At 45.7% G+C, this 27429-nt stretch overlaps 2 protein-coding genes across 4 annotated transcripts; one reads left to right on the top strand and one right to left on the bottom strand.

The window, feature by feature from the left end:
* The first annotated feature begins 477 nt into the window (after positions 1-477).
* On the top strand, positions 478-10087 carry nyap2a (neuronal tyrosine-phosphorylated phosphoinositide-3-kinase adaptor 2a). 3 transcript variants are annotated; one of them, XM_087795208.1, is made up of 8 exons: positions 478-1422; positions 5376-5592; positions 5670-5971; positions 6039-7061; positions 7235-7351; positions 7415-7521; positions 8518-8761; positions 10006-10087. In XM_087795208.1, exons 2-7 carry the CDS (start codon positions 5390-5392, stop codon positions 8737-8739), a joined length of 1974 nt encoding a protein of 657 aa, XP_087651334.1. In that variant the 5' UTR covers positions 478-1422; positions 5376-5389; the 3' UTR covers positions 8740-8761; positions 10006-10087. The 3 variants fall into 3 exon arrangements, with proteins under 3 accessions (XP_087651334.1, XP_087651333.1, XP_087651335.1); XM_087795207.1 differs by lacking the exon at positions 10006-10087 and having other exon boundaries at positions 8518-9385; XM_087795209.1 differs by lacking the exons at positions 8518-8761; positions 10006-10087 and adding an exon at positions 7608-8095.
* On the bottom strand, positions 9672-27123 carry col4a4 (collagen, type IV, alpha 4). The gene is made up of 47 exons (XM_087795206.1): positions 26951-27123; positions 26753-26821; positions 26654-26693; positions 19910-19981; positions 19424-19558; positions 19307-19351; positions 19117-19233; positions 18922-18990; positions 18622-18657; positions 18494-18556; positions 18388-18423; positions 17961-18002; positions 17811-17891; positions 17693-17737; positions 17550-17612; positions 17426-17470; positions 17311-17364; positions 17179-17239; positions 16952-17056; positions 16714-16869; positions 16555-16644; positions 16304-16464; positions 16162-16234; positions 16000-16106; positions 15759-15942; positions 15625-15693; positions 15453-15560; positions 15320-15388; positions 15094-15243; positions 14865-15026; positions 14609-14776; positions 14397-14540; positions 14195-14302; positions 13922-14100; positions 13752-13815; positions 13511-13585; positions 13322-13429; positions 13130-13237; positions 12982-13053; positions 12795-12923; positions 12608-12715; positions 12380-12535; positions 12056-12304; positions 11806-11922; positions 11493-11681; positions 11135-11418; positions 9672-11057 (listed from the first exon to the last, which is right to left on the bottom strand). The coding sequence occupies exons 2-47, from the start codon at positions 26788-26790 to the stop codon at positions 10809-10811; spliced, it is 4983 nt and encodes a 1660-aa protein (XP_087651332.1). The 5' UTR covers positions 26791-26821; positions 26951-27123; the 3' UTR covers positions 9672-10808.
* Positions 27124-27429: the final 306 nt, after the last annotated feature.

The following is a 27429-nucleotide window of genomic DNA, read 5'->3' as shown; positions in this document are numbered from 1 at the left end:
CATCATTTAATCCATACATCCACTCATCCATCCGTCAATACACTTATCCATCAACTCATCAATCTATCCATGCATCCATCCACTTAGCCATTCATCTACTGATTTATCAGCTCAGCCATTCATTCTTCCATCCCAACGGAATTTTCCAAAGGGATCAATAAAGCCATATCTAATCTAATAATATGATCTCTGCGTCGACTCAAGGCATCTAAACATCAATAAATTAATCCATTCACCCATCCATCCATTTATCCATCAATATAATATTTCATCCACTCTTCTAGCATCCATCCATCCATCCATCATCCGTCTATCTGCCCACTGATGTACTCATCCATCAATCCATCTGTCCGTCTATCCATCTATTCATCCACTCATCCATCCCAGCGCACACACACACACACACACACTCGAACACGCACCCACACAAACTCTCTCTCACTCTTTCTCTCTCTCTGCAGTAGGGGGCGGAGTCAGTGGTGTTAGGATGCTGTCAGGTTGCCGTGGTTTCAGACTCTTATTTCTTGTGGTAACCATCAGTCGGGGATGTGTGTGTGCGCGGCTGAAGAGTGTGTGTGTGTGTGTGTGTGTGTGAGCGAGTGTGGTTTATTACGGTGAGGAACGTCTGCAGCCACAAGCTGCGTGAGGAGGAACCCGGAGAGCATAACCACAGACGACGAGCCCCACTGAAGTCGCAGCGAGCTGCAGGACGACATCATCGCCCGGCTGAGGACGGACGAGGACAAACTCACAGAGGAGCAGGCTGACAAGGAGACATTGACAGAAGACACACTGATAAGGAGACAATGACGAGGACAGAGTGACAAGGAGACACTGAGGAGGAGACAAGGATAAGGAACACCGATAAGGAGACTCTGATGAGGACAAACCGGTGAGGAGACACTGACGAAGACACATCGATGAGGAGACACTGACGAGGAGACACTGACGAGGACAAACTGATGAGGACACACCGGTGAGGAGACACTGACAAGGACACATCGGTGAGGAGACACTGACTAGGACACATCGTTGAGGAGACACTGACGAGGAAACTCTAAATAGGATGAACTGACGTGACACGATGACAAGGAGAGACTGACGAGGACACACTGAAAGCTGACGTACAGATGAGGAGCGTCAGTGAAGGAGGAAACACTAATAGAAGAAGGAGACACTCAATAGCAGACACTTAAGTGAAGACAATGACGAGCAGACTCTAAAGGAGCGGACACTGACAAAAAAGACACTGACAGGGGGACACTGATGACGAGACACAAAAGGAGGAGACACTGAAAAAAGAAACGAGGAGGTGAGGGTGGACATATACCGGAAGGACATTATTAGGATGGAAGGAAACAAGTGAAGGATAGAAGAAGAAATTGAAGAAGGATGGAGTAGGTGCTGGTCCCTGGTCTACTGGTGAGTCAAATGACTAGGCAGCGGCTCTCTCTCTCCAACATGGCGGCCGACTTTTATTTTGAAACGACGGCTGATTAGAAGGTCAAATACCAAACAGGAAGTAATTCCACCCGAGATCATAATCATCACCCCCTTTCACATCCTGTTCTTAATCACTCCTGCTGCATCCCCTTTTGATCATCACTCCACCTGCACCTCCTCTTCACAATCACTCACAATCACTCCTCCATCACCTCCTCTTCACAATCTTCACAAACTCCTCCCGCACCTCCTCTTCACAATCTTCATTATCACTCCTCCTGCACCTTCTCTTGATCATCACTCCTCCATCACTTCCTCTTCAAAATCTTCATTATCACTCCTCCTGCACCTTCTCTTCATCATCACTCCTCATGCACCTCTTCTTCACAATCTTCACAAACTCCTCCCGCACCTCCTCTTCACAATCTTCATTATCACTCCTCCTGCACCTTCTCTTGATCATCACTCCTCCATCAACTCCTCTTCACAATCTTCACAAACTCCTCCCGCACCTCCTCTTCACAATCTTCATTATCACTCCTCCTGCACCTTCTCTTGATCATCACTCCTCCAGCACCTCCTCTTCACAATCTCCACAAACTCCTCCTGCACCTCCTCTTCACAATTACTCACAATCACTCCTCCAGCACCTCCTCTTCACAATCTTCATTATAACTCCTCCTGCACCTTCTCCTCATTATCATTGACCCTTGTCACAGTCACTCCTCCTACACCTCCTCTTGAAAATCTTCATTATCACTCCTCCTGCACCTCCTCTTTACAATCTTCACAAACTCCTCCTGCAGCCCCTCTTCACAATCTTCATTATCACTCCTCCTGCACCTTCTCTTCATTATCACTTATCCTTGTCACAGTCACTCCTCCTGCACCTCCTCTTCATCATCACTTCTCCTGCACCTCCTCTTCACAATCTTCACAAACTTCTCCTGCACCCCCTCTTCACAATCTTCATTATCACTCCTCCTGCACCTTCTCTTCATTATCACTCATCCTTGTCACAGTCACTCCTCCTGCACCTCCTCTTCATCATCACTCCTCCTGCACCTCCTCTTTATCATCACTCCTCTTTATCATCACTCAACCTGCACCTCCTTTTCATAAGTACGCCTCCTGTACCTCATCTTAATCGTCACCCCACCTTCCCTGTCTCTTCATAGTCAGTCCCCCTGTATCTCCTCCTCACCATCTCTCCTCCTTAACCTCCTCCCCATTATCAACCCATTTGCACCTTCCCCTTCATAATCCTTCTTCATGATGATCATTATCATCATCCCTCCTGGAGCCCTTCCTCCTGATTATCCCTCCTGCACCTCCTCTTCATCATCATCCTTTCTGCACCTCCTCTTCATTATCATCCCACAGGAAACACCTATTCATCATCCTTCCTGCACCTCCTCTTCATCACCATAACCCTCCCTGCACCTATTTACCATCATCATCATCCTACTTGCACCTCCTGTTATTATAATCATCTTTCTTGCACCTCCTCTTTATCATTATCAACCTTCTTGCACCTCCTCGTCATCACCTTAACTCTCCCTACACCTATTTACTACCATCATCATCCTACTTGCACCTCCTCTTATCATTATAATCTTTCTTGCACATCCTTTTCATCACCTTAACCCTCCTTGCACCCCTTTACCACCATCATCATCGTACTTGCACCTCCTCTTATCATCATCATCTTTCTTGCACCTCCTCTTTATCATTATCATCCTTCCTGCACCTACTTTTCATCACCTTAACCCTCCCTGCACCTCTTTACCACCATCATCATCGTACTTGCACCTCCTCTTATCATCATCATCTACTTGCACCTCCTCTTTATCATTATAATCTTTCTTGCAACTCCTCTTTATTATTATCATCCTTTCCGCACCTCCTCTTCATCACCTTAACCCTCCCTGCACCTCTTTACCACCATCATCATCGTACTTGCACCTCCTCTTATCATCATTGTCTACTTGCACCTCCTCTTTATCATTATAATCTTTCTTGCAACTCCTCTTTATCATTATCATCCTTCCCGCACCTCCTCTTCATCACCTTAGCCCTCCCTGCATCTCTTTACCACCATCATCATCCTACTTGCACCTCCTCTTATCGTCATCATACTTCTTGCAGCTCCTCTTTATCATTATCATCGTTCTTTCACCTCCTCTTATCATCATCCTCTTTCTTGCACCTCCTCTTTATCATTATCATCCTTCCTGCACCTCCTCTTCATTACCATAACCCTCCCTGCACCTCTTTACCACCATCATCATCCTACTTGCACCTCCTCTTATCATCATCATCTTTCTTGCACCTCCTCTTTATCATTATCATCCTTCCCGCACCTCCTCTTCATCACCTTAGCCCTCCCTGCATCTCTTTACCACCATCATCATCCTACTTGCACCTCCTCTTATCGTCATCATATTTCTTGCAGCTCCTCTTTATCATTATCATCGTTCTTTCACCTCCTCTTATCATCATCCTCTTTCTTGCACCTCCTCTTTATCATTATCATCCTTCCTGCACCTCCTCTTCATTACCATAACCCTCCCTGCACCTCTTTACCACCATCATCATCCTACTTGCACCTCCTCTTATCATCATCATCTTTCTTGCACCTCCTCTTTATCATTATCATCCTTCCTGCACCTCCTCTTCATCACCTTACCCCTCCCTGCATCTCTTTACCACCATCATCATCCTACTTGCACCTCCTCTTATCGTCATCATATTTCTTGCACCTCCTCTTCATCATTATCATCGTTCTTTCACCTCCTCTTATCATCATCCTCTTTCTTGCACCTCCTCTTTATCATTATCATCCTTCCTGCACCTCCTCTTCATTACCATAACCCTCCCTGCACCTCTTTACCACCATCATCATCCTACCTGCACCTCCTCTTATCATCATCATCTTTCTTGCACCTCCTCTTTATCATTATCATCCTTCCTGCACCTCCTCTTCATCACCTTAACCCTCCCTGCACCTCTTTACCACCATCATCATCCTACTTGCACCTCCTTTTATTATCATCATCTTTCTTGCACCTCCTATTTATCATCACCATCCTTCTTGCACCCCCTCTTATCATCATCCTCCCCACATCATCATCCTCCTTGCACCTCCTCTTATCCTCATCTTCCTTCCTGAACCACCTCCCAACACTATCATCCTTCTTGCACCTCCTTTATCAGCACCATCCTTCCTGCACCTCCTCTTAATCATCCCTATCCTACTTGCGCATCCTCTTCTTCATCATAGCCATCCTTCCTACACAAACTTTAAACATCTGCTTTTTTTTTTGTTCGAACTACTCCTCTCTTCTTCCTGCTCTCCTTATCCTCTCCCCTGTCTCCTCCTCTACTCCTCCTGTCATTTCTTTTCTCTCACCATCCTCACCTCTCCTGCTGACGTTTACAACTTATCACCTTCTCGTGTCCACCTCTGTCTTTCATCTCTGCTTTTCCTCTTGCATCCTTCCCTCCTCCCTTGTACCAGGAAGCATGACATCATGCTCCTCAGAGAGATGCTGCTGTCGCTAGGCAACCATCGGCTGACTCCTGTTCCATTTTTAGCACGGGGGAGGGGTCAATCTCTGTTGAAGGAAACGTGGATTGTGGGAGTCACTGCCTGAAGGTCACGTGACTCACTTCATTTGACAGCTGGGTTTGGCCTTAGCAGGTCATGTGACTCCTAAAAGCAAAAATATTCAGGTGTCATTGAAAAACAAGATTTTCCTGTCGCAGTGTGGAGCAGAATAAATGCATGTTCATAATCTCTGACTATACATCAGAAACCTTAACCTATAACTATTATGAAATAACTTAACTTATATATTTATAAAACATATTTTAACAGATATATAACATATATAGATAATATAAATATATATATATTGCTGTATCCTCAGGTCTCAGCAGGGTCATGACGTCACCGGGTGAATCCTCATCCTTCAGAAGGTTCTTCCAGTATGTGGAGGACAGTGGACTTCGGACCTACGACGGTCTGGTGATCCAAAATGCTTCGGACATTTCCCGCGAGAGCGACCGCATTCGCAACCAAACCAACTGGACCTATCTACAGGAGAAGCACCACAAGAAGAAAAGACAGGAAGAAGCCATTAAGAGGTACACTTTTGTGTTGTATTCTCACCAGGAAGTTCTTCATGTCTGGTGGTCTGGAGTACTGATGTGGATTTTGTCAGGATCGAGGATGACGTTGCCCGCGCAACAGATGCTGCGTACTCTGGGAAGCACTTCAGAATGGGGTTCATGACAATGCCAGCGCCCCAAGACCGACTGCCTCCCCCCAGCCAGGGCTTTACCGTCAGGTCTCAGTCTCTGCACTCAGTGGGTGGTGGTGAAGAAGATTCTAATATGAACCGAAAACAACCTCCTCCCAAACCAAGGAGAGACCCCAACACCAAACTCAGCAGCAGTTCTGAGGCGGTGGGTGGGGTATCTGGGGTCTACATGAAGACGCAGGAGACATCAGAGCAAGCCGACGGTAAGTCAAGCAGAGCCACTGGTCAAAGTCCAGATGTATTCCTTTAAGCTTCTCTGTCCATCTTCAGCTCGAGCGGGTGAGGACTGCCGGAAGTTACCACCCCCTAAACCTAGGAGAAACCCCAATACCCAGCTTAGCATGTCCTTTGATGAATCTCATTCCAGCAATCATGGCAACAAGAAGACCACCCAGTCTTTGGACAGAACTTCCAACATGGACTTTGAAGAACCGGTTTACATTGAGATGGTAGGGAACATTCTGAGAGAGCTGAAGGGTCAGCAGGAGTTTTTGGACGACGAACAGAGCGAGGCGGTGTACGAAGAGATGAAGTACCCACTTTTAGAGGACCTTCTACAAGACCCACGACTGGACATGTCAGGACAAACCACCATGTTGCTTCCAGATTCTCGGTCTTATGGGACTCGCGGGTCTCTGTGTGACATCCCGCCACCTTTCCCCAACCTCCTGACGCCACGTCCACCTCTTCTGGTCTTCCCCTCAGCACCTGCTCAGTGTTCCCCAAATTCAGATGAGTCCCCACTCACGCCTTTGGAGGTCGCCCAGCTGCCCGTCATTGACAAAGCTTCTTTCAACAAGTCAGGTGCTGGTGGTGAATTGTCACAAGTCTCATCGCACCGCAAAGAAAGGGACCGAACACATGCAAGAGAAACATCCGGGACTCCAACAATCACCGCATCTGGACGGTCCTCGGCTCCGCCTCTGCCTTCCACCCTTTACAAGTCCTCTGGCTCTGCCCACAGTGGACACGGATACCCTCGCAGCCAATCAGCGTGTCCATCTCCAGTCAGCATGGGCCGCTGCCTGACACCTTTGAGCCTAAAGAGACCACCACCCTATGACACTTTGATGGGAGGGGGAAGCATCCCTCGCTCCTCTTCTTCTTCCCATCGGGTCCAGGAGGACGGTTTGAGGTTCTCTGGTTCCAGCTCCTCACACGGATCCATGCAAAACATTTCCATGCGCCCCCAGACACCAACAAGTCCATTAGAAGACCTCAACAACTTGTTCACCTCCAGTCGGGCAGTAAAGAAGAAAGGGTGTGACAGGAGGAGGAGCCGAGATGGTGACGGTAAGTAAGGAAGGGTTATAGATATAAACAAAGCAATCAATATAATGGTGACTCCTCAGTGTGACACTGAATTAATGAGGACCAAGTTGTAGAGCTACAGCAGAACTAGTGACATGAATGTCTGAAGCTATACTTGCAGTACAAAAGCCATACCTCAGCACTTCACTCCACAGACTGCAGGCGCAACCGGCCGGACAGTAAAGACCGGGACATGGAGGGACGGTCCAGTCCGGTGTCCAGCAGAATGGGCCGGCATTCTGTCAGTCCCACTATGATGATGGTTGGGTCTGGTGAGTTTGGCTTCTAACTGTAGTCCTAAATATAACTCTGTAACATTTTATCATCTTTCACAGAGGCAAAGTCTGGGTGTAAACTAGGTCGATCTGCCTCCACTTCAGGAGTCCCTTCACCAAGAGCTACACCACAGCGTCACCCTCAGGACCACCCCGTGCTCAGCCAGGTACTTACATACCTGTCCGGCTTGTTCATACACCTGAACGTCTCACCTGTCTGTTAATGTGTCTGTCATACCTGTCCGTCTCTCAGGTTGCAGCTTCGCTGAGCGACAGAGTACTGATGGAGGAATAGAAGTTGTGATACATCTGACGAGCTAATATGGACAAATGCAATATAAAACTGTCAAGTAAAAAATAACTATTTAACACTTACCGTTTCACTATCAAAGCAACTAACACTTATGTACAGCGCACTTAACTAACATGCTAAAGTACCACGCTAAACTAACATGCTTTAATACTATACTAAACTAGCAAGCTAAACTAACAAACTAGAGCAACATGTTAAACGAACAAGATAACCTAGCATGCAAACCTAACCCTTCCAATTAAAATGTAAAACTCACAAACTAACCTAACTCACAAAAGTATCAAGGTCAACAGGGATGGTAAAAAAGCATGCTAAACTAACATCCATTCATCACAAACTTCACTCTCCATCTACGAACTTAAACTGTTGTCACACTAAATTTTTAAATGCTTATGCTTCACTAATGTCATCTTCAGAAAGACAAACTGGACCAAGGTTTAATTGATGTGTGTGCGATGACTCTCCTGGTGTCTCCGCTTTTTCTCTCCAATAAAATCTGCTTTTCTGACTTTTATTTTGACTTCACTTAAATGGGATGATTTTTCAACAAACAACAACAATTAAACTAAGAAGGGATGAAAATGAAATCCTGTTATCGGAAAACCCTTATCGCTGACAATACATTTCCAGGACAAACTTAAATAAATAAATAAACAAATCGATTACTTCGAAATATGAAGAACTACTACAGAATGAAACGAGCAAAACCTTTTTACTGCACTTCGCATTTATACCACCAGGAGGTCTCAGTTTGGTTTGAGCTGGTGGACCCAACCATTTGCCCAAGAAGCAGAACATGATTAACAGGTGTTGTGTGAGAGATTGATCTGCAGGTTTGCTCCACCCTCAGATGCCGTGGCTTTGTGGCGACGCCACTATGATGGAAATCATCGAAAGGAAGCGGGTTCTGTGTCGGGAGATTAAAGCCCGTCAGCGGCCCGAGAAGAACCTCTGCAAGCAAGAGAGCATGCCCATCCTGCCCAGCTGGAGTAGGAGGCAGCCGCCCCCTTACTTGGCCCCACATGGCGCCACTGCTGGCAAGTCAACCGTCGTCTGGGACACCGCCATCTGAAGTGGCCGACATCACAATGGAGGTCAAAGCAATCAGAAGATTTGTCATGGGTTGGCAACAATCGCACTTGTTAGGAACTTGCACTTGATCTATAATCGTCAAATCAGAGCACAGGGAGGCGTGGCCTTGTAGCACACTTGTGTTCTCTGAGTTTTCTATCAGATGTTTTGTAAATTTGTTGTAGCACAAACGTAGATGAGGATACATTTGTTGTCTTTTGTACAGTTTGAGAGAAAGATGAAGGTTTCGTTATGACAGATTCTATTTTACATTGAGTCTATTTTGGCATGTTGTCGTCATGGAAAACAGGATTAACTTTGGGAACTCATGGAAACATCCGAACATCAACAGTCTCTGGGTCATGTGACCAGCCTAGATTAAAGCCCTCGCTCTTACACACACAGCGGGTTCAAAGGTGACGCCCCCTTTAAATCATGAAATTACTTCCTCACCGTTGGTATAGGACAGGAAGTGTGTTACTGGAAAAGCTCAGTGTCTCGATGCGTCATGTGATTTGTTATGGCCGTGGTTCGTGGAAACACAGACTGCTCGTCTCTTGCACTGAAACTTTTTTTTTTAAAGAGAAATGTGACCTTTGTGTTCGACGCCATGGAAAGCAAAGAAATAAAGTATGTTTTTGACACTTCACATGCATCTAACTCACAGCAGCAAAACACACTCTTATATTTCTGATGTCTAAACAGATCCACTGTCACTACCACAAGAATTATTTTTTTTAAATAAGAAATGGAAACTCAGTGATATGTCTCACATCACAATCTTATTGTGAAAGTCACCTTCCTGTAAAGTGCAAAAACAATACTCATTTCTTATGTAGGAGCCTCTCCCATACTGAATAGACACAGCAGCAGAAGAAAATGAAACTCCAGAGTAAACGGAGAGTTGAACCTGCAAAGATGTTGACCTCTTGATCCAACTTTAACCACCAACAGCTCCACACAGGTCTGCAGACCCATTTATTGAAAGATTGTCGACACTTTTGTCCTAAAGACACGCAAATGCAACGATACAGGTGACTGGATATGGGGTCTGCCTGTCAATCAAATTCAGCACTTGTGAGTGAATAAATATTGTCACAACATTCACAGTAAAAAAGAAATTAGTTGTTGTGAAATATCTTTTAGCTGAGAGAAAAAGAACAAGAACCAGAACAAGGATCCATAGTGCTAAAAATACTTTTGCCAGAAGATCTTATGACCTTTAACTGTGCTGACTTCATCTTTGTCTTCATTTCTTGTCCCCCAGGACTCTTGGGCCTAAAGACTGCTGACATCAGGACTTCTTCCTGCGATGACAGTCCGGTCAACAAACCCAACGTGTGTCTTGTTGTGCCACTCAATTGACAAAAGTGTAAATAAGTTCTTTTGAGAGCTTGACTATGCAACATTACAGGACAACAGCAAGTGAAGCCTCAAGGTTACCAACTAGCTGTATATGTTGGCAAATCATCTATCAACCCTAAAAAAAAAGCAAACATCTGCAGGTTAACAGTGATTCTCACCGTCAAACCAAATTACCTTTGATGTGTCCAAGGCTTTCTTGTCAAATTTGTGTTTGCTTTTATTGTTTCTGCACCTGGTAATGCCATCTTGTCTTCAGGCTATTGGACTGGCGGACCTGTTGTTGCTCAAATGCCTTATAGAAAGCCCATGGAGAAACACAGCAAAACACACTTTCAAGGTTCCTCAGAGTCAGTTGGACATGGAAGTCTAGTTGGGCAAGATTGGACACAAGTAATAGGTGTGGCTTGATGAAGAGGGGGGAGGAGAAGTTTGCCAGCTCCCATTATGCAGAACTTACTCAGCAACCCAAACAAATCCACATCGATCAATTGGTAAATGCTCAGCAACACATGAAAACAAACACATTTGGTGCTGGGTTCGAACTGTGAAGTTTTCGGTCACCAAGCGACCACTCAATCACTCTTTGGATTTTCACACACAAAAGTAGAAAATAAAAAAAGTCTAACCGGCTAAAATGTTTTGTACAATTCCAGTGGTGTTGTCGTATACACGACTGTTGTGCTTGAACGGCAGTCTGGGAAGAGCTCACTCTTTTATGCACACGCTGCACCTGCCAATATTCTCGCGCTGCCGCCAGGGAGCCTTCAGCGTGGTGGACGAATTTGAGGTCACACTGTCCGTTGTGGTCAGCCAAAAGCTGTAAATGTTGGCAAAGTAGTGACAAGTTCCTCGCGGCCCCTGGCACTCCACGAAGGGTTGCGCCCGGAAGTCCATCAAGCAGCTACCAGGAGAGGTCAAGGACTGCCCACCTCCTTCATCCCCTGCACCTGTATGCTGCAGACATCATCAACACACATATTACCACATGTGACACGCCAACATGTGTGCTCATTTGTGTCAGGTCAACCTACCATTAGAAAAGAGAACCCAGACCAGAGACTTGACCACAAGGGGGGACACTCCGGTCGGTTGGTAGTCTGGCTGTGTAGTGCTACAGGGGATGACAGTGCCTCACAAACTGCACAGCGACTGATGTGTTCTCCAATAGAGGTGCCCACCACAGGCAGACTTGGAACTGCAGCAGTAGTAGAAAGCCAGTAGGATTTGTCATTCCTGCTTGCGTATGAACATGTTCTCATGTTGCAAGAGGAAAATGGCATTGTGGAGAAGACCCGCATGCAGGAACCAGCCTGACCTGAAAATAAGCCAAACAAACTAAGGACAGGTTGCAGAAAAAGCAAATCTGAAACTAGACTGTAGAAAGGTTACCCAAGTCTTGTGTGTGGGCCTTCTCCTGTCCCTCCAGGTAAAGTAGACTGTATCCGGTCCACAGAACCTTCATGTTCATTGGACATGACGGCACTGTCGTTGACTGACTGTGTATTACTATTAAGAAGCCAGAGTTTAGGATTTTAGATGGCCCTGGCAGTCCACGGTCTCCGGTTTGACCTGGGTCACCTGACAAATGGACAAAAAAAAGATAAAATAATATAAATTATCTTCACTCACTTCAGGGACATAGTAAAAGCCTGAAGAGTCTAGATTCCAGTTTGAAAGCGGCTAAACAAATCTAACAGCTTACCTCTGGCTCCAGTAAATCCAATTTCCCCCAAATGGCCTGGACTTCCTGAATCTCCAGTTTCTCCAGGTGGTCCTTGAGTGCCATGTGGTCCCTGGTATCCAGCATCACCTTTTCTTCCTGGATATAGCAAACACAGTTTGACAAACGCTTCTAAAGCATGCAAACAAGTTCAAGACCGGGATCCAAGAATGTCTGGATTACATACAGAGAATTTAGTGAATTTATTTGTGTCTGAAAGCATTGCATTTACCTTTCAGCCCATTAAGACCCAGGCTTCCCTGCAAACCAGCAGGTCCAATTGTACCAGGCAGACCTCTGGGTCCTGGAGGTCCTCTAGATGGGGGAAGGTAGGTGGGGCAAGCATTAACTCTGCCCATTTCTCCCTTAGGACCCATCAGGCCAACAAAGCCTTTTAGTCCGGGCTGACCAGAGGTACCAGGGTAACCCTTTGGCCCCTTGTTTCCAGGTAATCCCATCAATCCCATTGGACCCTGAAATCCTGTAAAGAGAGCTCAACACTGAAGGAGCTTGAACAAATTGACAGATTTATAGATTTCCTGTTTTATTTCCTTACCTTTAACTCCGCGATTACCAGGTATTCCTGGCAGTCCTATCTGCCCTGTGAATCCAAGTTCACCTTTCTGTCCTTGACATCCGAGGTCTCCATTGTCTCCATTATCACCTGGTATTGGAGGGTTGGATCCCGGCAGACCAGTATTTCCCACTACCCCTGTAAGTGAGTTTCCAGAGTGAATTTATATTTAATGAGCACTCATAGTTATCCTGCTAATTAAACCCTTACCTGGTTCTCCATCTGGTCCTGGAGCACCAACATAACCAAGAAACCCAGGAATCAAGTCTTTACAATCAGTCCCATATACTCCCGATTCTCCCAGAGCCCCTTCTGGACCTTAATTCAAATGATAAAAAGTGAAAATTGGTCATCAGACACACAATAAAAACAGTTGTAACTACTATAGGAAACAAACCATGAAGACCAGGACTACCCCTTGGTCCAGATGGTCCTGGCTGTGATAAACCTGGGAAACCCGGGAGTCCAGGAGGACCCTTATCTCCTGGAAGGCCTGTTGGACCGCTTGGACCTGGTATTCCGAGACCTAACGATTTAAGCATAATTAATCAGCCCATTTTCAGTAAAATTTGTAGGCATGGTACCTCTGGTGCCTATATCTCCTTTCACCCCTTTAAGTCCATCAAGTCCATGTAGTCCCAGAGGTCCAGGTGGTCCTTGTTGAGCCAATGGATTGAGAGAAAAGTTTGAACTTCACATCAAAGTATAAAAAATAAGGTGAATTTGCCTTACCTGGAAGACCTGGGCTACCCTGGGGACCAGCAGGACCATCAACACCTGCATTTCCTGGAAGACCAGGAACACCTGGGCGGCCTCTGGAACCTGATGGACCTATAACCCCTGAAAAAGTACAACAAAACAACAACTGATTGCACCGATTGTTGCCTCAAATCAGTATCTCCTGGTCTAATGTCTGTACTCTACCTGGTGGACCGGGGTTTCCTTGTAGGCCCAAATCTCCCTTACATCCTTTTCGACCTGGAGGTCCACTAAAGCCCTGCCTTCCTGGCTCGCCACAAATTCCAATAGGGCCTAAGTTCCAAAAAACCAAGGTTAACAACTGCAGCTTCACTAAGACTTGGAGGGTATAATGAGAAACAAGACAAGTATCACCTGGAGGGCCAAAGTCTCCAGAAGAACCCCTGTCTCCAGGTGGACCAGAACAACTTAAAGACTCTCCATTATCACCTGTTAGGAGAAAAGACCTATACTGAACAAATAATTGGGACCAGCATGAACCTGGCTATGTAGTCTACCGAGTTTTGTTAATTGCACCTTCATGCAAAAATGTAGATTGAAGAAAACCTCAAATACATTCTCGAATCAAAAGGGAAAGAGCAGGTTTGTGTCTTACCTTTAGGCCCAGGACATCCTTGGTGGCCTGGTTCACCAATCTTACCAGGACATCCAAAGTCGCCCTTTAAATACAAATAAAAAATAAAATAACATTTATGAGAAACAACATTCCTTTTTAGCATCATGATCATGTCCATGTTTGGTTGAATCAGTCTGTTTTGGTCTTACTGGATCTCCAGTCTCGCCAGGGAATCCAATGAGGCCCGGTGGCCCAGGATTTCCAACTGATCCTGGTGGCCCGGGTTTACCATAAGATCCTGGGACTCCCGGGGGACCAATTTGACCTGCAGGCCCACCAATGCCAGAAAAACCAGACTGACCAGCTGCACCATTCACACCTTTATTTCCTGCAAAAAAATTGCATTACTAAATCCAGATTATTCTACTTTAGTTGTGTACAAGGATGTGGATTGTTCAAATAATATCAGGCACTTCACAAACCTCGTGGTCCTGGAAACCCGATAAAGCCCACTGGGCCAGGTTTCCCTCTCTGACCTTTGATAGAAATAAAAATGGTTTCACCTTCAGGGCCTGGAGACCCCTTCAACCCTGTGAAGAGACAAACTGGTTGTCAGACATTCTATGGAATGTGAGAATCCCAGCAGAATTAACCATCATTGGCAGTGTCAACCCCAGCCTTTACCTTTCTCTCCTTTTGATCCTTCATATCCAGTTGCTCCATCTTTTCCTTGGTCTCCTATCTCTCCTGGCCTTCCTGGAACTCCTTGGAGTCCACTCTGCCCTTGAACCCCGGGATCTCCTCTTCTGCCAACCAAACCCTCTAAGCCTGAGCAAAGAACCTGATTAATTTTCCTTCCTGACTTTGATCCTGTAAAACTTGAATGTGTTGTTCACCCTTTGGACCATCAACTCCTGGTAATCCAGGGTCTCCTCTGGGACCAGATGGACCTTGTAATCCAGGAAAACCAGGGACACCTGGAGATCCTGATTCACCATCAGGTCCTGAAGGTCCGATACCCGGAAGACCAGGTTCTCCAGCATTCCCCTTTTCCCCTACAAACCCTGTACACATAAAAAACAAGCACTGACTCCAGGAACTGTGACTCAGAGGTGCTGATGAAAACACTGGTCACAGTGTCTCACAACCTACCAGGCGCCCCATTTGGACCTCGTGGGCCTACATTTCCTGGAGCACCAGGACCTCCTGCTTCACAAAACGCAGGTTTTGGTCCAGGAGCCCCTGGCATGCCCTGTGCACCATTGATCCCTCTTTGGCCTTTTAGCCCCTTGGCTGCAGGTAGACCTTGGACCCCTAAACAATATAATTTTAAATTGCAGGTTTTTTTTACATCCTGAAGCTGTGGGTGTCATGGATTTACCAGGTAGCCCATCAATGCCTGGAATCCCAGGGACCCCTTTAGGCCCCTGAAGGCCTTCTGACCCAGGGAAGCCAATAGGTCCAGGGGGTCCAACATTAGATTCACCAGCAGGTCCTCTTAGTCCTGGCGAACCTGGTCGGCCCCGCGACCCTGGTATAGATTGGAGTGTTTGAGTGTTGTAGTGTGAATGTGTGTGTAAGTGCATGTGTGTGCATGTGTTGCCCACCAGCCTCTCCACTGTAGCTGAGTCCTTCAGGTCCTTCCTCTCCAGGGTCCCCAACAAACCCCAGTGGCCCTGGAGAAGAGATGTTTTTGTCTCCAGGGTTTTTGGAGAGTAACAGCAAGTTGTATGCTCCTACCTGGTCTACCAGTTGGTCCTGGATTTCCAGACTCGCCTTTGTTCCCTTTTAGGCCATCTGGCCCAGTGATGCCTCTGAAACCCAACCGACCCGGATGACCCTGGAAACCTGTAGAGGGTGAGACATGTGAGCCTCAACAACCGATCGGCCTAGTCTCAGATGACCATGTAACCTCTGATGCCGGGGTCCCCTCTTTCTCCTGGTAGCCCCGGATTTTTGGGTACACAAGGTAGGATGTCTCCTGCAAAAAGTCCCTAATTTAGAGGGTCTAGATTTTCTCTGAATTTGATTCAGAATGTGACTGACCATTAACTCCTTTAGGCCCAGGAGGTCCAGGAAACCCTGGCGGTCCTGGAGGGCCAGTGATACCATAGTCTCCTATCGCTCCTTCTACACCTGGTCCCTGGGGGCCTGAGAGCCCTTTGAAACCTTTTGCTCCTGTGTTTCCAGGAAATCCTTGATCTCCCGGGTAGCCAACCAGACTTATACCCTGAAAAGGGGTCATCTTAGATTAACCTCATGAATAGACCGGTTGCAAAAGACTGACCAATTGTCCTGGGTCTCCATGGATCCCAGGAGAGCCATTCAGTCCCCTTCTCCCTGGTAATCCTTGTTCGCCTGGAGTACCAGGTTCACCCAGTTTGCCCTTCATACCTGAATGCAATAAAGGGTTGTTAGATGCTACACATGAACACAGACAAATATTTACCTTTAATATCCACTATGATAAAATCTCCCTTTTGACCCTTGAACCCTGTCACACCAGGAAACCCTTGAAGGCCCTGTAGGAACCACCACAAAAAGTAAAATAATCATTAATAAGTGACCATCAAAAAAACACTGTCACTGACCGGTGATCCACTTTCTCCTCTCTCCCCTGAATATCCATCGTCTCCCCGCTCTCCTTGAGGTCCTGGGAGACCTACTAACCCTGACAACCCTGGTGATCCCTGAAGGCCTTTAGGACCTTGTAACAGAAGTGTAGATCCACAAGCGCAGTCGCCATGATGACCTGAAATCCCATTAGAGAGTACACTGAGGCTAGAGTGAGTCATACATCAGGGAGGTCCATTTGGGCAGACTTTGGGTCACACAGAAATACCTTTAAATCCTGGGAAACCTTGAGCACCTAACGGGCCCTGTTCTCCATCATCCCCAAATTCCCCTGGCACTCCAGGAACACAGTAATAACCTTGAAGGCATTAGAAAGTCTCTTTTAGTCTTCCCATCCCATTCAGCTCCACAGCAAAAGTGTTTGCACCTGGTGTCCCTGGTCTCCCCTTAGGACCTCTGGGTCCAGATTGACCAAGCTTTCCAGGTTCACCAGGAGTGAGTCCCTCTGTAAACATTCGTCCTGGGTCTCCCTTGGCACCTCTCACACCAGGAACACCAGAGTAACCCACAACTCCTTCAGGACCTGACGAGATGGGACAGGTTCAACGGTAAATCATCTAATTTTAAAAAGATACACTAATAGTTCAGAATTGTGTGTTTCCCACCAGGAACTGATCTGCCCGGTGGTCCAGGGGGACCAAGGATTCCCATTTGTCCCATATCTCCAGGAGGTCCTCTAGGGCCTGGGGCTCCTGGTTGCCCAACATCGCCTGAAGTTGACAAGTTTCCTTTTTAGGTGAACCAGTATTCCATCAACTAGTTACCCTACTTACACTAGTTTATATACAGGAACATATATTTATAAAAACAGATCTGAAGGCCTAACTGTTACCTGTGTGTGTCACTTCAGAAATCTGCTGCAGACCTTTGGGACCCCGGTCACCCATAAAACCCTTCACACAAAGTATTGTTAGTTCTGTAACTATAGAGAAAATTCTTGACTGTCTTTGATCAAGACCGTTACCTTGAGTCCCTCTTGTCCGATAAGACCAGGGAGACCTGTAGTTCCCAAAATTCCCTACCAAACCATATACCATCAATACACAGTCCAATCACTGTCTGTCTATCTGTCAACTCACCTTTGGGCCTTTGTTTCCAGGAAGACCAGGTGAACCTGAGAGACCCTAAACCCCCCCCCCAGAAGATGTTTCAGGAGTGGTACAAACTGATTATTGATCACAGAGTGTTTTAACAGGTTCTGACCAGAGTTCCTGGGAGTCCCAAAATCCCTTTATCTCCCTTGATTCCAGCCAGAGCGTCCAGACCCTGAAAAAGACTCACTCAGTCTCATTTCTCTTTTTTTCTGTGTATTTCCTGAAGCACTGTTCGAACTGTCCTGGACTCACCGGCAGACCTGGAGGACCGCACGTGCCTTTAATCCCTGGTGAACCCTGGTGAGTGGACCAGAACCCAAGATCAGAGCATGTTAGGACATGATAGGACATAGCAGAAAATAAGACTTGCCTGATCTCCTTTGATGTACAGGTCTTCAGGAGGGTCCACATACTCAAATGGCCCTGGTGGCCCCTGAATACCCTGATCCCCCTGCAGGACAGAGCTAGTTAGTTTATCCAAACGTGAGCCAAAGATTTTTATGGTCTAGAACTTTGGTACCTCATCCCCTTTCTGTCCGGGCAGGGATCGACCTTTCTGTCCCTGAAAAGAAACAAAAGAAAAGGAGTGTGTATGTTAGTGTTGGATAAGTATTGAATTAAATTATGTTTTTAAAATTTACTTAACCACATGTTAAAGCATTATACAATAAACTACATCAATGCTGAAATTATTTGTCTGCTATGTGTGAGGAAGGAATTTGGGTAGATGTCTCTATGCCAGGAACTGGACTCTGGTATAAACACCATCTCTGACCTTGAGGGTATAAATTATCCAAGTGTGTTGATGTATGGAACGTTTGGAGTAAAATCATTTATGGCTTGTAGAATTGGGACTGAGCTATAACAGCAACCTGAATTATGTGTGCCTCAGCAAGGATTGAGACACCGAATCAATCGATTACAATGAAAATGTCAGTTTTACTCACTGGTGGACCCCTGGAACCTGAAAGACCTGGCAGACCCTGAAGACCAATTGGGCAGAAAATGGGGTTACTCAACATCGGAAACAAGTGAAATAACCTTTTTACTCACATTGAAACCATCTTCACCTGAACGACCAGGGAGGCCAGGAGGACCTGGAAGACCCTGAACACCCTGCAGATAGACAGCATGAGAAATGTTGCAATCTTGCTAGTAGCTGCCCCTGGAAAATGACTTACCTGTACACCTGGAAGTCCGGACAGACCAACGTCCCCCTATCAGAAAAGTTGTGTTCAGTCGGAATCAAACAACCGGGTTCCTGAACAAACTAGTACTGTTCTCAACAGCTAGCTTGGGTGTGATATAAGTGTGAAATCAAGCTACAGTCTTGTGAATTCAGCCTACTGTCATGTGACAACAATTAGATCTACCATATGTTGCATATACAGTATATGCACATATGTGATGGCCACATCACTGAAACCCATGGAGTAAGTCTGAACAAGAGTGGTGTGTCCCCCAGACCCCTGGTTACTTACTTGTATGCCTGGATATTGGATTAAGTAGATTGCAGGATCTCCTGCAATTCCCTTCAATCCTGGAAAACCCTGGTGTTTAAAACAATAGATTTCAAGCACAGGAACAATCTTTAAAAAAAAAAAAAAAACCCTGCTCCTCGACTGTGCTAGAACATTAAGATAGTTGGATCATTATGAAATATTGTGGGCTCTAACCTGTTCCCCATCCGGCCCCCACTCTCCCAGAGATCCTGGGTCACCTTGGACTCCTCTGGTTCCATTACATCCATCAAGACCAGGAGAGCCTGGACCACCAGCTTGCCCTGGGTGACCCTGAAGGTAAAAAAGAGAGGTTTTACTTTCTTGGCAGAGGAGAAGGGAAATATTCACACTGCAGGAATCTCACCGGAATTCCCTTTAAACCAGGAAAACCAGGAATACCCACTGTTCCCTGAAAGGAAAAGTTAGATGGTCAGAAGATCGATCTTTCTAAAACGTCACCCATGTTGTTATATGATATTACCAGGTCGCCCTTCAGTCCCGGAGTCCCAGAAGGACCCTCTTGCCCACGTTTACCCTTTTCTCCAGGAGACCCTTCTGCGCCAGGGAATCCAGGGGGTCCCTGTGGACCCTGTTGCCCAGGGACACCTGGGGAACCCTGGTGGAAAGAGTTTTATAATAAGAACCACATTTCTATCAAAGAGGATAAAAAATTGAGCTAGACAGGATTCTTATGGTCTAGAAGTAAGTTTCTGTCTATATGTTAGTGAGTGTGTGTAATGATGTGTGTGTGTCCCTCACAGCTTTGTGTAGAAGCTTCTGTCTCAGTGATTTTCACATCTGAGTGAGTCAGGAGAAAGACAGAGCAGAACTACACAAACACTGATCACATCCCATCACACACACATGGTCACACACGTATATAGACAACTGAGGCACATAGTAGACATACACATACACAAACACATTTCAACAGTCACATCCAGACAAACATGGTGAACACACTCACACTTGCTCCTTTGGCCGGTTCGCACCTACAGGTGGAACAATCTCGTCCTCCACACGGCTCTGAGGGGTTGCCCTGGAGACAGAGAAATTATGACATCATCACTTCAGGTTCTGCCTTACACAAAGTCAGGTTCTGCCTAAGGCAGGTTCAGCACCGGTGTCACTCTTCAAATGGAACAAAGAAACAGAAGCAATGTTCCCACAGATGTGAACATGGACATGGCCCACTGAAGCCCCCTGACACCTGAGCCCTGAACTTTGCCCTGACAGCGGTTCTGCTGCAGCGCTGCTGCTGAAACCTCAGCAGAATCCTCTGACCTTTGTGAGTTGGGTCAAAGTTTCTCCACTTTAATGTACTGTCTGTGAATATGTAAACATAACAAATGTGTGTGTGTTGACCTGATAAGATCAGTGACAATCACACTCTTTGTTGTGTGATTGAGACAGATGTGAGATACGAATCAAAGTGTGTGTGTGTATCTGTGAGAGTTTTTATTGAGAGGACAGAAGAAAGGGTAAGGCAAATGATGGTGTGGGGACAGAGTTTGAACAGGGTGAGAACTGGTTAACGACAGGGTGAAGACAATGTAAGGACTAGGTGAGGACTGGGTGAGGACAGTGTAAGGACTAGGTGAGGAAAGTGTAAGGACTAGATGAGGACAGTGTAAGGACTAGGTGAGGACAGTGTAAGGACTAGTTGAGGACAGTGTAAGGACTAGGTGAGGACAGTGTAAGGACTAGGTGAGGAAAGTGTAAGGACTAGGTGAGGAAAGTGTAAAGACTAGGTGAGGACAGTGTAAGGACTAGGTGAGGACAGTGTAAGGACAGTGTAAGGACTAGGTGAGGACAGTGTAAGGACTAGGTGAGGACAGTGTAAGGACTAGGTGAGGACAGTGTAAGGACTAGGTGAGGACAGTGTAAGGACTAGGTGAGGACATTGTAAGGACTAGGTGAGGACTGGGTGAGGACTGGGTGAGGACTAGGTGGAGACAATGTAAGGACTCGGTGAGTACTGAGTTTGGGCAGTATAAGACTAGGTGAGCACTGGGTAAGGACTGGTCGAGGACTGGGTAAGGACTGGGTGAGGACTGGGTGAGGACTGGGTAAGGACTGGGTGAGGACTGGGTGAGGACTGGGTGAGGACTGGGTGAGGACTGGGTGAGGCCTGGGTGAGAACAGCTTGCCATCATGCACTAGTGTTTGTTTTACAGGCGACATTCCAGTGTTGTTGAGCAAACGCAGTTCATTCAGGCGTTTTTATCAGCAGCAGCAGGAATGTTGCTATCTGTCCATCTGAGTCTGTGTGTGTGTCTCGTCTGTCTGTCTGATCGTGTCCATCTGCAGTCTCTGTCTATCGTATACTTCAACCTGTCAGTTGATGGACAAGAAATCATTCTTGTCCCATAAATATCACATTGTCAACCAAGAGAGGTGTCCAATGCACACCTGTCATTTAAATACACCTGTACTCAACACACATCGACACTACTGTCCTCTACACACATCGACACAACTGTCCTCTACACACATTGACACAATTGTCCTCTACATACATTGACACAACTGTCCTCTACACACATCGACACAACTGTCCCCTACACACATCGACACAACTTTCCTTGACACACATCGACACAACTGTCCTCTACACACATCGACACAACTTTCCTCTACACACATCGAAACAACTGTCCTCTACCCACATTGACACAACTGTCCTCTACACACATCGACACAACTGTCCCCTAGACACATCGACACAACTTTCCTCTACACACATCGACACAACTGTCCTCTACACACATCGACACTACTGTCCTCTACACACATCGAGACAACTGTCCTCTACTCACGTCGATACAACTGTCCTCTACACACATCGACACAACTGTCCTCTACACACATCGAAACAACTGTCCTCTACACACATTGACACAACTTTCCACTACACACATCGACACAACTGTTCTCTACACACATCAACACAACTGTCCTATACACACATCAACACAACTGTCCTCTACACACATCGACACAACTGTCCTCTACACACATCGACACAACTGTCTTCTTCGCACATCGACACAACTGTCTTCTTCACACATTGACACAACTATCCACTGCACACCTGTTTTTCTATACACATCTAACTGTCCTCTACGAACATCAACAAAACCGTCCTCTATACGAACCTATTCTCTACACACATTAAAACAACTGTCCTCTACAAACATCTGCACAATTGTCCTCTACACACACCTTTTCTCTGCACACATCGACAATAATGCCGTTTACACAGTCTGAATGAACTGTCATTTACACAGAGCTTTCCTCTACACACACATTTTCTCTACACACATGTTCTCCAGACACATCAACACAACTGTTCACAACAGTCTCTGTCTCTCTTATACTTCAACCTGTCAGTTGATGGACGAGAAAACACTCTTGTCCCATAATATCATCGTCAACCAAGAGAGGTATCCAATGCACACCTGTCATTTACATACACCTGTACTCAACACACATCTACACAATTGTCCTCTACACACATCTACACAACTGTCCTTTACATACATCGACATAACTGTCCTTACCTCACATCGACACAACTGTCCTTTAAATACATTGATACAACTGTCCTTTACACACATCTACACAACTGTCCTTTAAATACATCGACACAACTGTCCTTTACACACATCTACACAACTGTCCTCTAAACACATCGACACAACTGTCCTTTACACACATCTACACAACTGTCCTTTACATACATCGATACAACTGTCCTTTACACACATCTACACAACTGTCCTCTACACACATCTACACAACTGTCCTTTACATACATCGACACAACTGTCCTTTAAATACATCTATACAACTGTCCTTTACACACATCTACACAACTGCCCTCTACACACATCTACACAACTGTCCTTTAAACACATCGACACAACTGTCCTCTACACACATCGACACAACTTTCCTCTACACACATCGACACAACTGTCCCCTAGACACATCGACACAACTTTCCTCTACACACATCGACACAACTGTCCTCTACACACATCGACACTACTGTCCTCTACACACATCGACACAACTGTCCTCTACTCACGTCGACACAACTGTGCTCTACACACATCGACACAACTGTCCTCTACACACATCGACACAACTGTCCTCTACACACATTGACACAACTTTCCACTACACACATCGACACAACTGTTCTCTACACACATCGACACAACTGTCCTTTACACAAATCAACACAACTGTCCTCTAGACACATCGACACAACTGTCCTTTAAATACATCGACACAACTGTCCTTTACACACATCTACACAACTGTCCTCTAAACACATCGACACAACTGTCCTTTATATACATCGATACAGCTGTCCTTTACACACATCTACACAACTGTCCTCTACACACATCTACACAACTGTCCTTTACATACATCAGCACAACTGCCCTTTAAACACATCGATACAACTGTCCTTTACACACATCTACACAACTGCCCTCTACACACATCTACACAACTGTCCTTTAAACACATCGACACAACTTTCCTCTACACACATCGACAAAACTGTCCTCTACACACATTGACACAACTGTCCTCTACACACATCGACACAACTGTCCCCTAGAAACATCGACACAACTTTCCTCTACACACATCGACACAACTGTCCTCTACTCACGTCGACACAACTATGCTCTACACACATCGACACAACTGTTCTCTACACACATCGACACAACTGTCCTCTACACACATCGACACAACTGTTCTCTACACACATCGACACAACTGTCCTTCACACACATCACACAACTGTCCTCTACACACATCGACAAAACTGTCCTCTACACACATCGACACAACTGTCCTCTACACACATCTACACAACTGTCCTTTACATACATCAGCACAACTGCCCTTTAAACACATCGATACAACTGTCCTTTACACACATCTACACAACTGCCCTCTACACACATCTACACAACTGTCCTTTAAACACATCGACACAACTGTCCTCTACACACATCGACACAACTTTCCTCTACACACATCGACAAAACTGTCCTCTACACACATTGACACAACTGTCCTCTACACACATCGACACAACTGTCCCCTAGAAACATCGACACAACTTTCCTCTACACACATCGACACAACTGTCCTCTACTCACGTCGACACAACTATGCTCTACACACATCGACACAACTGTTCTCTACACACATCGACACAACTGTCCTCTACACACATCGACACAACTGTTCTCTACACACATCGACACAACTGTCCTTCACACACATCACACAACTGTCCTCTACACACATCGACAAAACTGTCCTCTACACACATCGACACAACTGTCTTCTTCACACATCGACACAACTGTCTTCTTCACACATTGACACAACTATCCACTGCACACCTGTTTTTCTATACACATCTAAACAACTGTCCTCTACGAACATCAACAAAACCGTCCTCTATACGAACCTGTTCTCTACACACATTAAAACAACTGTCCTCTACAAACATCTGCACAATTGTTCTCTACACACGCCTTTTCTCTGCACACATCGACAATAATGCCGTTTACACAGTCTGAATGAACTGTCATTTACACAGAGCTGTCCTCTACACACACATTTTCTCTACACACTCTACAACTGTCCTTTACACACATCTACACTACTGTCCTCTACACACATCATCACAATGGTTGTTTAAACAATCCTGTCCTCTCCACACATCAACACAACTGTCCTCTACACACATCTACAAACCTTTCCTCTGTACAGATCTACACAACTGTCCTCTACACTTGATACAACTGTCCTCTACACACATCAACACAACTGTCCTTTACACACATCAACACAACTGTCCTCTTCACATTGATAGAACTGTCCTCTACACATTGATACAACTGTCCTCTATACACATTGATACAACTGTCCTTTACACACATCTACACAACTGTCCTTTACACACATCAACACAACTGTCCTCTACACATTGATACAACTGTCCTCTATACACATTGATACAACTGTCCTTTACACACATCTACACAACTGTCCTTTACACACATCAACACAACTGTCCTCTACACATTGATAGAACTGTCCTCTACACACATTGACACAACTGTCCTTTACACACATCTACACAACTGTCCTTTACACACATCAACACTACTGCCCTCTCCACACATCAACACAACTGTCCTCTACACACATCTACAAACCTTTCCTCTGTACAGATCTACACAGGTGTCATATACACACATCTACACAACTGTACTCTATGCACATATATACAACTGTCCTCTAGACACATCAACAAAGCTGTCCTGAAAAAGTAAGTGAGTGAGTGACTGACTGAGTGACTGACTGAGCAAATAAATTATTGAGTTAGTAAGTGAGTGACTGATTGAGTGAGTAAATGAGTAAGTAAGTGAGTGAGTGAGTGAGTGAGTGAGTGAGTGAATGAGTGAGTGAGTGAGTGAGTGAGTGAGTGAGTGAGTGAGTGAGTGAGTGAGTGAGTGAGTGAGTGAGTGAGCGAGCGAGTGAGTGAGTGAGTGAGTGAGTGAGTGAGTGAGTAAATGAATGATTGCATAAGTGAGTGAGTGAGCTAGTACGTGAGTGAGTGGTTGAGTAAGTGAGGAAGTTAATGAGTAACTAAGTGAGTGAGTGAGAAAGTTTATAAGTGAGTGAGTGAATGAATGAATGATTGCATGAGTAAGTAGGTGAGAGAATGATTGCGTAAGAGAGTGAGTAAGTAAGTAAATGAAAAAATTAGTAAATGAGTGACTGAGTGGGTGAGGGAATGAGTTAGAGTGAGCTAGTAAGTGAAATAATGAATGATTGAGTAAGTAGGTGAGTGAGTGAGTTAATGATTGAGTGAATGATTGAGTAACAGAATGAGTAAATGAATGACTGAGTGAATGAATGATTAAGTGAGTGAGTGAGTGAGTAAGTTAATTAATGAGTGAGTGAGTGAGTGAGTGAGTGAGTGAGTGAGTGAGTGAGTGAGTGAGTGAGTGAGTGAGTGAGTGAGTGAGTGAGTGAGTGAGTGAGTGAGTGAATACATTATTGATTGAGTGAATGAGTGAGTGAATTATTGAGTGGGTAAGTGAATTAGTTGGTTAGTAAGCTAGTAAGCAAGTGAGTAAGAGAATGAATGATTGAGTGAGTAAGTGAGAAAGTTAATGAGTAAGTGAGAGAATGAATGATTGAGTAAGTAGGTGAGTGAGTGAATGATTGAGTGAATGATTGAGTAGAGAATGAGTTAATGAGTGACTGAGTGATTAAGTGTGTGATAGAATGAATGAGAGTGAGTGAGTAGGTAAGTAAATTAATGATTAAGTAAGTGAGTGAGTGAGTACATGATTGAGTGAGTGAGTAAGTGAGTGAGTTAATGAGTGAATGAATGATTGACTAAGCATGTTAGTGAGTGGGTGTGTCATTTAGTGAGAGAGTGAATGACTGAGTGAGTGAGTTAAGTAATGATTGAGTAGATAAAGATTGCCTAAGTTACTATGAGAGTGAGTGAGTGAGTGAGTGAGTGAGTGAGTGAGTGAGTGAGTGAGTGAGTGAGTGAGTGAGTGAGTGAGTGAGTGAGTGAGTGAGTGAGTGAGTGAGTGAGTGAGTGAGTGAGCTTTAATAAAGTAACTATGTGACCAGGAGAACTTACCTGCAGGACAGTGGCCGAGGCGAGAAACAGGAGAAAACACCTGTGGACAAACATCAGTCAGTTGGTGGAGTCTAACAACAATGGCGCTGAAGTTCTTACCTCCAGGTGGCGCTGTGGCGGGAGGAGCTCAGCAGCATCCTGTCAGTCAGCGGACCACCTGACCAACACCTGCTTGTCACACAACCACAACACAACACAGCACCTGGTGAGTCAACTATCACATCACGTCCGCCGTCCATCACAGACGTGTGACAGTAACTGACACAACTGACGTCATCACGAATAAAACTTCTTCACCTGAGTCTCCAGAACAACCACCTGCTGGTGACGTCACAGCCCCAGGAGCGCAACACCGCGGTAGGTTCGCCGAGAGATGGACGCGTGGAAGATGGAAGCGGGACTTGCAGCCGAAGTTGAGCCGGTCCCTGCTCACGTCGCAGAAACACTGAGTCTCCCCCCCTGTGACACACACTCACGAACTCACACACACTGTCTCCATCTCACACGAGCGCGCACACCAATCTTCCGTCAAGTTCACGTTCACCCGCTCGTCCTTCAGGGAAAATGTCAAAATAAAAGCTTGTCAGCAGCGGAAAGAGGTGAAAAGTTCCGTCGGTAGGAGAGTTTAGACGACACTCATGCTATCACTGTCGCTCCATCACCCACATTTGACGGGTGAACACATTCTAAATAGCGTCCCTCCAGAGGAGGTGCTCTTATTCTGACTGCCGGAAACCGGAAGTTAAAGGAATAACGGCGCACGACTGGACTCTCCG

The sequence above is a fragment of the Callionymus lyra genome, chromosome 7, assembly GCF_982586985.1.
Source record: "Callionymus lyra chromosome 7, fCalLyr1.hap1.1, whole genome shotgun sequence".
NCBI classification, from domain to species: domain Eukaryota; kingdom Metazoa; phylum Chordata; class Actinopteri; order Syngnathiformes; family Callionymidae; genus Callionymus; species Callionymus lyra.
Note: the sequence above shows the minus strand (reverse complement) of the source record. Positions and strands in the feature narration are given on the sequence as shown.

Coding starts and splice junctions, on each gene's coding strand:
- nyap2a (XM_087795208.1), top strand. CDS start 5,390: ATGACGTCACCGGGTGAATCCTCATCCTTCAGAAGGTTCTTCCAGTAT. Junction 5,972..6,038: donor GACATCAGAGCAAGCCGACG/GTAAGTCAAGCA, acceptor GTCCATCTTCAG/CTCGAGCGGGTGAGGACTGC. Junction 7,522..8,517: donor ACCACCCCGTGCTCAGCCAG/GTACTTACATAC, acceptor CTCCACCCTCAG/ATGCCGTGGCTTTGTGGCGA.
- col4a4 (XM_087795206.1), bottom strand. CDS start 26,790: ATGCTGCTGAGCTCCTCCCGCCACAGCGCCACCTGGAG. Junction 16,107..16,161: donor TATCATAGTGGATATTAAAG/GTAAATATTTGT, acceptor TATTGCATTCAG/GTATGAAGGGCAAACTGGGT. Junction 14,303..14,396: donor AGGATCAAAAGGAGAGAAAG/GTAAAGGCTGGG, acceptor GTCTCTTCACAG/GGTTGAAGGGGTCTCCAGGC.